At 39.5% G+C, this 13,227-nt stretch overlaps 1 protein-coding gene across 1 annotated transcript in view; it reads right to left on the reverse strand.

Moving 5' to 3' along the window:
• The window catches only part of SYT6 (synaptotagmin 6), a 149,343-nt gene that overhangs the window by 117,413 nt on the left and 18,703 nt on the right, over positions 1-13,227 (reverse strand). The window contains exon 2 of the mRNA XM_075196292.1: positions 4,808-5,366. Within this exon, the coding sequence (XP_075052393.1) occupies positions 4,808-5,366 (559 nt within the window). The remainder of the gene's footprint in view (positions 1-4,807; positions 5,367-13,227) is intronic.

Below are 13,227 nucleotides of genomic sequence, written 5' to 3' on the forward strand. Positions count from 1 at the left end.
TGCTAGATATGATTCTTATAAGATTGATACTCTATAATACTGTATGCAGCACATGTTAATAGCGTGGTTTAAACTGTATTTAGGCGGTTCCCGAGACAAGACACGTAAACAGCTGTTTGGGTGAATTGCTCCCACCTTTTGAAGTAGCATCGTTTGAGCTGACCTATGACCAGCATCCTACTGGAACATCATAAACTCTGGATCAATGAAGAAAGACCTTTAGTATATCTTTGTGTACATTGTCACACTACCACTGTTTTTTGTTAACCAAAGTGTATATAAACTTGAACCAAGCCTATTACAAATCATTGTATCATCTTCAAATACGCACGCCTTCCCTTGTAGACCATTAATGAATATATTCAGCAAAAAAATTCCCAGGACTGATCCCTGGGGTATACCACTGGTAACCTGCCATTTATCTGAGCATACAATCATTGAATGTAACTCTCTGCTCTGTACTTTAGCCAAACCTTTATCTGTTCCACTATCTTTTAGTCAAATCCAAGGATTTTCAGTTTATGAATTAATTTATTGTGGGATACCAAATCCAATAATATCCTATTTTTTAATGTTACTATATTGGGTTAACATTACATATAGTACATTGTCTGGAAACTTTCAGGACCAAATCCATTTATGAAAACCACTGCGGTATAAAAAAGGATTTGGAAATTGTGCATTGTATCAAAGTCGTATCACTTTATGGTAGGTCTGCAAGATTTAGTGCAAACAAATTGAATCTTTTAGAATTTGGATTGGATTTGAGGTCTGTAAATTAAAATAGTTGGTCCCCGTACCAAAATTGTAATGGGTCACAGAGTCATACCCACTACAATGTCTGCTCCTTCCCCATTCAGTATCTAGCAAGACAAAGTACTGATTGTATTGGTAGCAATCTAACACACTAGTCTGAAATATAGATATATAACTGCCTGGATATATTTGTTGTGAAGCCATATTAAGTTTAAGAGGACTGCTATGGCTATACTGGCATCAAGGCTTTTGTGGTTTTGCCTGCTCCCCTACCAAATGCTGAATTACAGTAGTGTGGCATTCCAACTTCAAATATACAAAAGAAGCAGGGAAATAGACAATATTAATGATAAGGGAGCAAGAACCCAGCCATTAATTGTAAATGTGCAGCATGTGCTCGGGTCCTGTACTGATGTATTTTGTTTTGCTGGATTTGAAAAGGGTACATCATCTACCTCAGTAAAATATGCATCTATATAACATATAAGGTGATTTTTTTGCAACAGTATTCACCTCTCCTATATGTTCTTTATATGTTCTTTTTTGGCTTTGTTTTCAAACAATACACTATGGTAATTTGTCTCAGTGTTCTGTTTACCCAGTCACCATGGCCCAGTCATTGTGTCACCATGGCCCTGCCCCCTGCTATGAAATACTGAAATTTGCTTCATTAAGATCCGCCTCCACCAAGACCCGGGAAGATGTCTATTCTTCCGGTAGTCCGGGAGCACTCCCTGACATTCGGGAACTTTGCGGACGTTCCGGGAGAGTATGGTCCAAATGGTAATACTTAAAAAAACAATGTAACAATTTTTTATGCTTGTTTAAATCATATAGATAACAGAGTTTAGTGCCAGACATCTGCATAGTGGTGCAATACAATGTGCACCCAATCATACTCAGTTTGTAGTATATAATTCATTTCCCTATTAGGAGCAATGTACACTGCCTGGAAAAAAAAAACAAAAAACTATACAAATGTTCAATTTTTATACAAAGTAGCGAGAAGACCCTAGTGCACATGGAAGTACATGCTACATCTTTTAATTAATCCAAGCTCTTACCATTGAATAAAAAACCAGCAAGGCATAGCAAATATACTCCTATACCATTTTATGTGTGACTCTTATTATTTACATACGGTATAAAATAAGTTTGCTGTACTGACCTACTGTGATTTATGTAGAAGCAAAGGTCAGCATTTAATGATCATTTATTATTTGGGATCTGTTAAGTATAAAATAACAAGAGAGTCTAAAATATATTAACCAAAAAAAGCACAGTAGTGACTAGGTCATAAAATGTTTTTATGGTTGTTATATTGGAAAAGAGTCAAGGCTGATGGTCTGTTTTGAGGTATACAAAAGTAAGAGCAAGTAGGGATGTTTCCTGTATTCTGGTTAGAGAAAAGAAGGATTAAATGAGTGTTATTGAAACAATGAAAAAAACTGCCAACTTCCTAACATTTGTTAACTGTCAAGCTTTTAAAAAGTACACTTTTCAATGAGTCTTCCTATACTTAATTTCACAGAGATAGTGCAATCACAAATATTTATGCCATAATTTCTTTGCTTACTTCTGAAGTATAGACGTCTTGTATAGTAATACCATAAAATAGTACTGTCACAAACACGCTCCTAACATCCATGATTTTGGGAGTTTACTGTATGGGGTTACATATGATTCTCACCTATCACACAGGTTATAGATATGTTGGATTGCCCCCAAACAGTGCTTCTCACACACATACACATCTATTGTCTGCCACCACCTACTGAATAAGGGTAACAGAACCCCAATATACTGTCCCACAATGGCACACAATGCTCCTTGTTATACACAGGCTAGCAATGCACACACCAGTAATCAAAGAGATAACACTTAACACCTGATTTAAGACTCTGTTACACAAACGCACACGTTGGCATACACTAGGCTTGCTATTCAAATACATTAACAATTCACACACCAGCCATTCAAAGGGTTAACACGGTCAAGTTATATTCTTCATGAACAGATTTGTTAGAGTATCAAGGCCAAAAAACGTATTACATTTTAGATTTCATATACAAAGGTACAGGGCATTTGGATATAAAACAGATAATTGACATACAAATAATTAATGCATAACAGTTGTAAAAACAAATGGGATTAAAGTATAGAGAATAAATTTACGTATGATAATCTGTATGCCTGGGGCAGGCAGAAGGGATGGACAGTTCGTCACTTAGATTGAGACCCAAAGAGCTGACAATCTGCCCCTTCACACAGGCATTTTAAGCAAACTGAAATAGGATAGCATTCAGTGGGGCAGTGTAGATGTTAAAGTGGAGGAGGAAATGTCCCCTGGCTGTCAACTATGGTTTGCTCAAAAATATTCCAAAAGTTTTGACTTTTCTTAACTTTTCTCAGACATATCCCACATAACTCTCTCTTCAATAAACCATTCATAACCCCCCACAGATATGCATACCAAGTATGATGGAACTACAATAATATCAAATATAATTTCAAAAGACATGTGACTACTACGGTTTCCCTTTACAGTTGGTATCTGTACTTCCCAACCCTTGTGCAGTTTTTGCCCCTGAGTACGGAGTGGCAAACTGATTCTCCAAAATATGAACTATGTTCTTTGAAGTTAATATTTATATATACCTGCTTAGTTAGCCTTCATCTCACATGGGGGGAGGAGTATTTTGTTTTTACAATACCTACTGAAAGGAAGTCTGCTCTAAGTAGGAAATGACATACTGGATCTAAGACAATGCCTGGTTGTGGTCTGTATATGTTAAGAATGTCTGCTGAACCTACTTACCTCCCAATGGACTAATTGACCCAATGTTTTTATCTGAGGGGAAGACATGTACATTCCTATTTACCAGTTTAATATTTAACTGGGGCCTGACATTTAATATTTTATTTGGGACCCTCATCTGACAAGTACTTTATACACAGTGACACAGTTATAGTGTCCAGAAACAAAGGTGAGAATGTTATTTTTATAAGTTTTATTCTTTCCTGGTGATATGCTATGTTCACAAGTGAAAAAAACGGTGATAGGGTGAAGTCTGGTGAGATGAATGTTGGAGGCAGGGTCAATTTTTGGAGTTTAAGGGTGACAATCACTAAGTGTAACATATACACATTCTAGCGCAGGTGTATTGTATTATATATGCATGACATGGTCTCTTTTTGTGGGATTTTGTCAAATAATTTTCTAGTTATTTTATTTTGTTTAATTACTTTGAAATAAATGTTTTCCTTTTTTTTTATTTTGGTAGACCCCATACATTTGTTATGAAGCCATGTTAAGTAAGTGGATAGATCTCCTGCACACGGCCTGGATTCCAGGATTAGATTCAGATCCAGGCATTACCTGTCAGAAGCAGGTTTACTATATTTCACTATTGCAGTAAGTTATTTTGGACAATGCTCCCTACTCTACGAATATATTTAGTAGCACGTGTATAGACTCTATTTTCTAGCTATATAAATTATATGCAATAATGTCATTTTTATGTAGAAGTCCAATATCTAATGCCAATTGTTTTTCACTTTATGTTCCTGTTGTTGTCAAAAATAACCAGATTTTAAAAAAAGATCTCCTGCACACTAACTTTATTAGATCTGGTGCTATCTGAACGTAGCATGTAACACTGAGTGTAATTTTAGTAGTTTAAGCAGCAGGCAAGTCCTGTCCTGGACTTCCCATCATGAAGGTTACCCAACATTCCGCTGCTATTGAATGTGACAGTGCAAATGACAACTTGTTTGCTTTATATCAAGTGATAGCACTTCTACCCCTTCAGTGGTCCCTTTGGTGTTAGTGACAGCACTAGTTCAGCAAAAGTGGTAGGCATGGCAACATATAGCCGCCATTAAAAGATGACTTAAAATTAGTGGTTAAATACAATTGAAATTGTGCAGTTTTTCTGATAAAATTAATTTCAAATATTTCAATTTGTATGAAATATTCACATCTTTGTACTGCCACATAAACAATTACATTCAATAAAGCAAAATAAAATATGAGAAGTAGAGTTCTTACCGTAGTTGCGTACTGAATATCCTTCCAGATAGACGACTCCCTTGACAAATCGGAAGCTTCAAACAAGTTTTCCAAAATAACTTCTCCTATCATGTCATGCCTGGAAAATCTATCAAAGTCAAATACACTGAGGTGAAGTTTTCGACTGGGTAGATCATCATATGGAACAGGAAAATTAAAAGATTCATCAAATGTTGGGTTAAGAGTCTTTCTGTGCACCCGAGTTTGAAACTTCCTCTTGCGATCGGGCAAAAGGTAGATCTTCACATATGGATCAGAACTTCCACAGAAGTCTTTAGCAGGGAGATCAAATGCTTTGAGTATTCTAACTATTAGAGTTTCATTTTCATAGTCATACTTGAGGGTAAAGTTAATCTTTCCACATGTCTTAGCATCATCCTTCTTTGTGTCTTCAGAATCTACTGATTTCTGTTTATACAACTCTGGTTTTATCCTCCCGATGCTAGTTGGCTGCTCAGTCACTTCCAAGGTGTCAGTTCCAAAATCCACACTCGATACATGCATCTGACGATTCAAATGCCTTTTGAAGGAGATGTGTCTGCAATGAATATGACAATAAAAAAGTGACATACTCTGATATGAGTAAATCCATGATATGGTCATGCACAGAGCATGACTATATCACTATATAGCTCAACACATATTTATGATGTTGCACATTGTTACTCCATGGCTGGTTATAATCAGAATTCTAAGCTTAGAATGTTTGTTAGTCTGTGGTTATTTACTACCATATCTTATATTATTTCAATGTATATGTATTTATTCTATATGGTGTAACTCCAACGGTGCTTACCTATTAGTAGTAATAGTAGTAGTGCAGCACTGTTTGTATCCAAAATTAACCAGCTAGTCATGCCTCTCCTGATCTCTCCTGATGCCTCTCCTGATCACCTCTCCTCTCCTGATCTCTCTCCCTCCCTCCTCTCTAGGGTGTCCGCCTGCCTCTCTGCCATCTCCTCCTGGATGTCCTCTCGATTCCTCAAACTTAACCTCTCCAAAACTGAACTCATAGACTTCCCTCCCCCTCGCACCTCGCCCCCTTCGGACCTCTCTATCACTGTCGACAACACCTCTATCTCCCCTGTCCCCCAACTTCACTGCCTCAGGGTCATCCTTGACTCCTCTCTCTCCTTTGGCCCCCACATTCTCTCTCTTGCTAAATCCTGCCGCTTCCAGCTGCGAAACATCGCTCGCATCCGGCCCTTACTTTACCAAGATGCCTCTAAATGTCTTATTCACTCCCTGATCATCTCCCGCTTGGACTACTGCAACCTCCTCCTTACTGGCCTCCCCCACTCTCACCTCGCTCCCCTTCTATCTGTACTTAACGCTGCCACTAGGCTTATCTTCCTTTCTCGCAGCTCCTCTTCTGTCTCCCCCCTCTACTATTCCCTTCACTGGCTCCCCTTACCCTACAGAATCCTGTTCAAGCTCCTCACTCTTACTTACAAGGCCCTCGTCAACTTCACTGCACCCTACATCTCCTCCCTCCTCTCTACTCATGCTCCATCCCGCCCTCTCCGATCGGCCAATGACCGTCGCCTCTCTTCCCCCCTGATCACCTCCTTCCACACGCGTATCCAAGACTTCGCCCGCACTGCCCCCCTTCACTGGAACAAGCTCCCTCCCGCCATCAGAACTTCCCCCAATCTGTCCAGCTTCAAACGGTGTTTAAAAACCCACCTTTTTCTTAAAGCTTTCCAGTCTCCCACTTAACTTCCTACCTGTTCTTCTGACTCTTCCCCTTCATTCCCCTTCCCCTAGCCTTCACTCCCTTCATTCCCCTCCCCCTATCCATTCCTCCTTCCCTCCCTCCCTCCCCTGTGTCTCTCTGTCAGTCTACCCCACCCCTTACATTGTACGCTCCTTTGAGCAGGGTCTTCTCTCCTCCTGTCTTCTCCACTTTTAACTCTGCTCGCCAGCTTCCCTGCCTTCCTCCTTGAGGACCCTCTTCTCCCGTCCCCTCTCGCTCCCTCCTCATACGTGCCCCCCCTCCTTGGGGCCATTGTTGGCAGACATTCCCCTCTCCCCGCCCCGCTAGCTGTGCCTTGAGCTCACTGAGTTACTGTGATTATTGTTTACTGTACTGTGCTGTCTCACCTCATATTGTAATTTCGTTTGTCCCTGTACGGCGCCGCGGACACCTAGTGGCGCCCTATAAATAAAAATTAATAATAATAATAATAATAATAAAATGCTGAACTGTGATAAAAGGTCCATGGGGCTAGATAGGTATTTTATAAATGAGATTTTGCCTAGAATTCACCTTTATGGACAGAGAGAAGGTAATAAAAAGAAAAACTCTATGGGAGAGATGTATCAAATGGTGATTTGGTTTGGAAGTCAAAATGACATAGGATCACCATAAATACATTGTTAGTTAATTTACCAAATTTACCAAACACTCCAATCTATTAAAAATGAATTATTTTCATTTCAGGTGAATCTGGGTGATTTTACTGTGCACAGCAAAACTGCCTCTTTTACCATTCATTGTAATAGGAAATGTGTTTTATATGGACATAGAAAGCTCATTGAAATGAATTATGCATAGAAATGAATGGGAAAAGCTCAGCCAATTACATGCTGTCTGCTTGTGACTGTCTTAGCGGTAACTGACCTAAAGCCACTTTGAAAACAATGGCATTAGCAGTAAAGCAGTACAGCAACGTAATACTATTATGGACCTGCCCAGTGGCTGATAAAGTATGCTGGCATTTGTAGTTCCATAAATCCCTGAAAGCCCTAGCAGCCAGTGGCATCCAGGGTTTGCTTTTTTTTTTTTTGTAAAAACAAGAAATTTATTCTATTCATTGCAGCATTTTCCCTTTAAATGTTTATAGATTATTTATATAGTGCTACCCTATTATGCAACGCTTTACAGAGAATGTTTGTCATACACACACTAGAGTAGATTTTAATCAGTAGCCAACTAACTTACCAGCATGTTTTTGGAGTGTGGGAGAAAACTGGAGACCCTGGATGAATCCCATGCAAACACAGGGAGAACATGCAAACTCCATACAGATAAGACCCTTGTCAAACTGGTTTAAACTCATGACCACAGTGTTGTGATCCACAATGCTGTCCAATACCAATTGGCAATGCATTTCCATGGGCTTTCTGTGCCCATTGAAATACACTGTCCATTGAGATGAATTGGAAATATCACTGGTTTTCAGGTTCTCAGTTGTTCAAAACCAGTGAGATTATTTCAATGGTCATTTTTATATTACCCCTTACTATATATTTTTCACTACACACAATGCAGAAATCGATGAGAAGATAAATATGGCATTTTTCCCTTATAAGTGAGTTAAAATTATTTCCTGTATGTATTACAACATAAGGGCTGAGAGGGCAATAATAAAATACTGTTGCACAGAATGAAGACAAGATCATAAAGTGTGACCATGAAAGGAAAGATATTGACAGGGTAAAAACAAAACACATTTGTTCTATAAGTTCTATGATGAGTTACAAAGCTTGTACAGTTGCATAATGTTATGGGAAACCCCTGACTGGCTTGGTAAAGAGAATTGCTTATATATATTTATTATTTGATCTTACCTGAAAATAGTTTTATTTATGATACCACTAGCAAAAGATGTGGCTTGTGTAGCTAGCACTGTCCAGGGACAGCCATACAATGATTTATAAAGTTAAATGTTTTCTCTTGGAGAAGGAGGAGTCAAGTAGTGTGATGAGATCGAGATGTTTTCTCTCTCACTCTTTTCTCCCTCACCCGGTACTCAATGGCAATTTCAATGCCTTATGCAATTGTGTGACTTTCTGATTCTTCCCTGACAATTCAGCAGGGTTCCATGTAATGAACAGGTTGGGGACTTATAAATGTACTGCATCATCTCATGAGACTCCAAAAAACATGGAATTATTACTCACTGTATGATAATACAATGTTGTGTGCAATTGTGTTAATATTAGTTATTTGTATCTCTTTTTCTTAAAATAAGCCAAGTGGGTTCTGGCAGGGTCTGGTGTGTAGAATACCAGAATGGAAGCTGCACCCCCCCCTCCCCATGACCTCCCTGCTCCTCTCATAACAAGAAGCCCTGATCAGCTGTAAGCACATCGAAGCTGAAAATGCACGCACGTCATTAATTCTGGGATGTTCACTTAATCAGGGAAGCCATTCCTCCTTGACTAGCTAAGTAGGTGCCCATTATTCTGGGCAAGGGAAAGGTAGTCAACCTGGAGCCACCCCAGCAGAGTTTCTAGGAGAGTGTGGGTCAGGAAAGTATCATCCCCTATGGAGCCAGCAGCCAATCCAGGGAAACCAATTATCTAAGCTCAACCAAGGGTGTATCCAGAGAGTATGAGAATTTAGCTCCCTTTAACAATGGGGGGGTCTGGGAAATCCTGGGGGTTTCATTGCTGATGCTTTGTACCATCACACTTGCATTGGAGCTTTGACTTCTATCAGATTCAGCTATTCTGTACTATTAATGCTGACTCCATTGGGAGACCCGCAATCCCTGACACCTTAGTGAGCTTGCTGGAGCAAGGAGACTTGGCCAGGGGTCCTGTGATGCTGATAGAGGACACTGTGAAACGGCCGAGAGGACAGAACATCAATTTAAGAAACTGCTGCAGCTTCATATACTGTGGGGGTAAGGGGTCCCTCTGTAGGATTCACCTGGCTGTTATTTAATTATAGCTATTATTATCCGTATTACTGTGTCACACAATACTGGACTCTGTAAAAAAGAATTTGTTGCATCTTTCCTGTTTGCTTTGCCAGTGTAATCCAAGAACCTTAAGGGAGTAGAATTATCTCACTAGCTCTGGCTTTAATATCCTGGTTCTTGACAAACAGTGTGACATGAGAGAGTGGGGTGCAGAATTACTAATGTAGGATGTATTCACTTTCAGTAGCATAGGGCTTCAAAATCTACATCCTTCCAACAGTACGTGATTCATAAAAGAATAAAGTGTGAATTATATTGTTACAGTTAGGAACGTCTTACCTAGAGATTTCAGCAGTGCATTACACTGGCGAACTGGAAGCAGGGTTCTCATATTAATGTAATTAGCAGTACCTGTGGGGGACTTTTATATTTGAAACCTATGTTATTATTGCTACTAACATTATTATTATTATTATTATTATTATTAGGGCCTTTTACAAATACCTATGGAAAATCAAATAGGCTTCTCCTGTTGAAAGATGTGTTCTGTTGCAGTGGACACTGACAATGAACAAAAGTGAGCCCAAATTCAGCAAAAATATTTATAAACATGCACATTTGTTTGGTCAGTTTTGATCTGTAGTCCATTTTCTTAACATGCATGTATGAATGCCTTGTGTATTCACATAGGCAAAAATAATGTTTAAAATATTTTGAACCATTTAAATGTATTGTATGAACTAGAACAGATCTCATGTAGTGCAAACATGCCTATATGAAAAACCCTTTTCATGAAATGCAAGCAAAATGTATGCTGGTATAACAATTGTTTCCCAAATAATATTCAACTATATTGCAACTATTTTGCAAGGGTTGTTAAGCTGCCAGCGATCACAAACCCAAACATGAGCTTAATCTCTCAAAACCAGCAGATCAGATCTAAATACATGATAGACTGCCAGCAACACTAGAACAACAGAGAGGAAGACAAATGAGGAGGAATTTCTACTGGGAGCAGCTGTAACTCTTCTGAGCTGAAGTAACTAAAACTATCTTTACCACAGTAAGTTGCTCAAGCAGTTGCTGAAGACCTTTAGCAGACTACAAATAGTTTTATTGCATTACATGATATTATTATTGTGTTAGTGTTTATTAAAACCATATTTTACCAGATTGTTCTCTATTTTATGTAGCTTTACTGTGTTAAGTCAATGTTAAAATATATATTTTTTATATCATAGATCTTAGATACTTGTAAACAGTAATATATTTCTGTGTCAGAAGAAAAACAAACTATGTCTCACAAGCACATTATTTTGATTATTTTGATAACTTATATGTTTCACATTCATTGTATTTAATTAGTAATTGAAAGTAGTGTTGAAAGTAGTGTTGGGCAGTTCAATTAGTTTCAAAAATATTCAAACAAATCTCAAACTCTTCAGAGATAAACATATATGAAGCTCTAGGAGTTGTCTTACATGTCAACTTAAAATCCACAAACTGTGGGAAAAACATATATTTTTTAAAATCTGCTTGCAAATCATTACTTGCTTCGATTCGCACCAATTCGCTAAATCCCCACTCTGATTTGTTCTTCCAATCGAAAGCTGTTCGACACAAGCATTCAGGAGCGTCAAGAAAGAGACAGCTATTCAATATCTCCTGTCAGCTCACCAGCCACGGATAAACATCTGAGAGCATTGAGGAGCCCACACATCTTGGGAGGACTGCAAATGAACAAGAGCACTTACCACTTAGAGACATGTAGATGTCTATATTGTTGGCACCAATGTCACTGGATGAAAGTGTGTCCAGAAATAAGAAGATTGAAGCTGTCTAGAAATGTAGTTATTCACTGGAACAGGAAAGTTTGGTGATTCATCGCCCTATCCTGAGGGGCTAGCTCCGTTGACACTGATGTCTTTTTGGATTCTGGAGTGATGGAGAATTTTATAGACTTGGACTTTGCTCTAAGGATGAAACTACCACTGGTTCCTAAAATAAGGCCAATGGCCATACAATCTGTGGATGGATGACCCATAACCCCAACTTTGTTAACCCTGACATCATCCAGGTGCTGATATGTGTCAGTTACCATCACTGGGAGCTGATCCCATTCAGTGCCATCCACACCCTCAAGAGCCCAATCTTCCTGGGTTATCCCTGGTTCTACATTCACAGCCCAGTGATCAATTGGAGGGACAAACATATCCAACTCATGACAGAACACTTTCCTAAAACCAGCGAGAATGGAAATGGTATGTACAACTACCCAAGGTGAGGAGAATTAGTCTGTATCAAAGGAGCTGCCTGAGGAGTACCATGGGTTCATCAAGGTCTTCGAAAAAGAGCAGACAGAAGCACTCCCACCCAAGAAAAAGTGGGACTGCCCGATTGACCTAATACATGGCATCATGCCCTCAAGGGGCAGAAAATACCTGCTGTTTAAACCTGAAATAAGGACCATGACCCCATATATATAGAAGAATTTAGAGCAAGGATTCATCATGAAATTCAGATCACCTGCCGTTGCAGGCTTTTTTTTCATAGTGAAGAAGGAAAGTTTCCTAAGACCTTACATCAATTATCGGGACTTTATGAAATAACAATCAAAATTCGGTACCCTACTCCTACTGATCTCGGACCTCTTTGAGAGGCTCTATCAGGCCACAGTCTTCAACTTCACTATAACTTACTGGCCTGGTCCAGCGATGTCAAGGCCGATGCCCTCTACAAGCAGTTCTCTCCCGAATGATCCATCATGGAGGGTGAAGTTATTATCCCTTCTGCCTTTATTCTGGGACCAGCCATTTCTTCAGATTTACTGAACAGGATCCAGGTTGCAACAGCAGTGATCGCTGGATGCCCAGGACGACTGGTCCCAATTGCTTGCATGGACAGAGTTCTCATGGAGCAACCTGGTGCATGACTACACGGGGGTAACCCACTTTTATGTCGACCATGGGTTCCATCTGGTTGTCATTGCATCTTCACATGTTACATATGAGGTTCCTTCAGCAGACAAATATATGCAGGATCGCCAAGGACTGTGTAAAATGTTGCACAAACAGCTGAAGATGGTGGTAGGTAACCAAAAAGCGTTGGTGGGCCAGAGGAGACAGGATGGGCTGGAGGTCTCAGCAGGCAATAAAGTATGCTCTGAAAATGTCCATGTTCAAACTGAGACCTAGGTACATTGGTCCATACCCAATCAGTTGGAAGATAAGTAAAATAGAGTACGGCTACCACCTTCCTTAAGGATACATCCAGTGTACAACATTTGTTCTGTTTCCTAGATGCATGGTTGTTCTTCCTTCCACAGTGGAGGTAGAGGGCCACAGAGAATTCATCAATAAGTCAATCCTTGACTCTCGCTTTGGTCTTGAAGACCTCTCTAGGGTTAAGTCCACCAGTGTTCATACACCTGTACTGCTCTACAAATTTTTCAGGCTAAATCCTGGCAAGCCTAGCGGGCTTTATCTGGTGTCTGCTCCTAAAATGGGGAGGAATGTGAGGATTCACAACACTAGCTCAAGATAACAGTTGTCAAACAACGATCCACAAACACCTTTTCTCAATTCCTGTAATCAGCACTCTGCTAAGAACAGCAATCTAGCTCGTTACATCACCTGGACTACTGCACAGCTTTCCCCACTCTGCATTCAACCCTTCAGTGAAAAAGTCATGTCAATCAGAACATTTCATCTCACCTGTTTGTAGCCTTTATCTGTCCCTCAGTTCTAC

This window comes from Mixophyes fleayi, chromosome 2 (genome assembly GCF_038048845.1).
Source record: "Mixophyes fleayi isolate aMixFle1 chromosome 2, aMixFle1.hap1, whole genome shotgun sequence".
NCBI lineage: Eukaryota > Metazoa > Chordata > Amphibia > Anura > Limnodynastidae > Mixophyes > Mixophyes fleayi.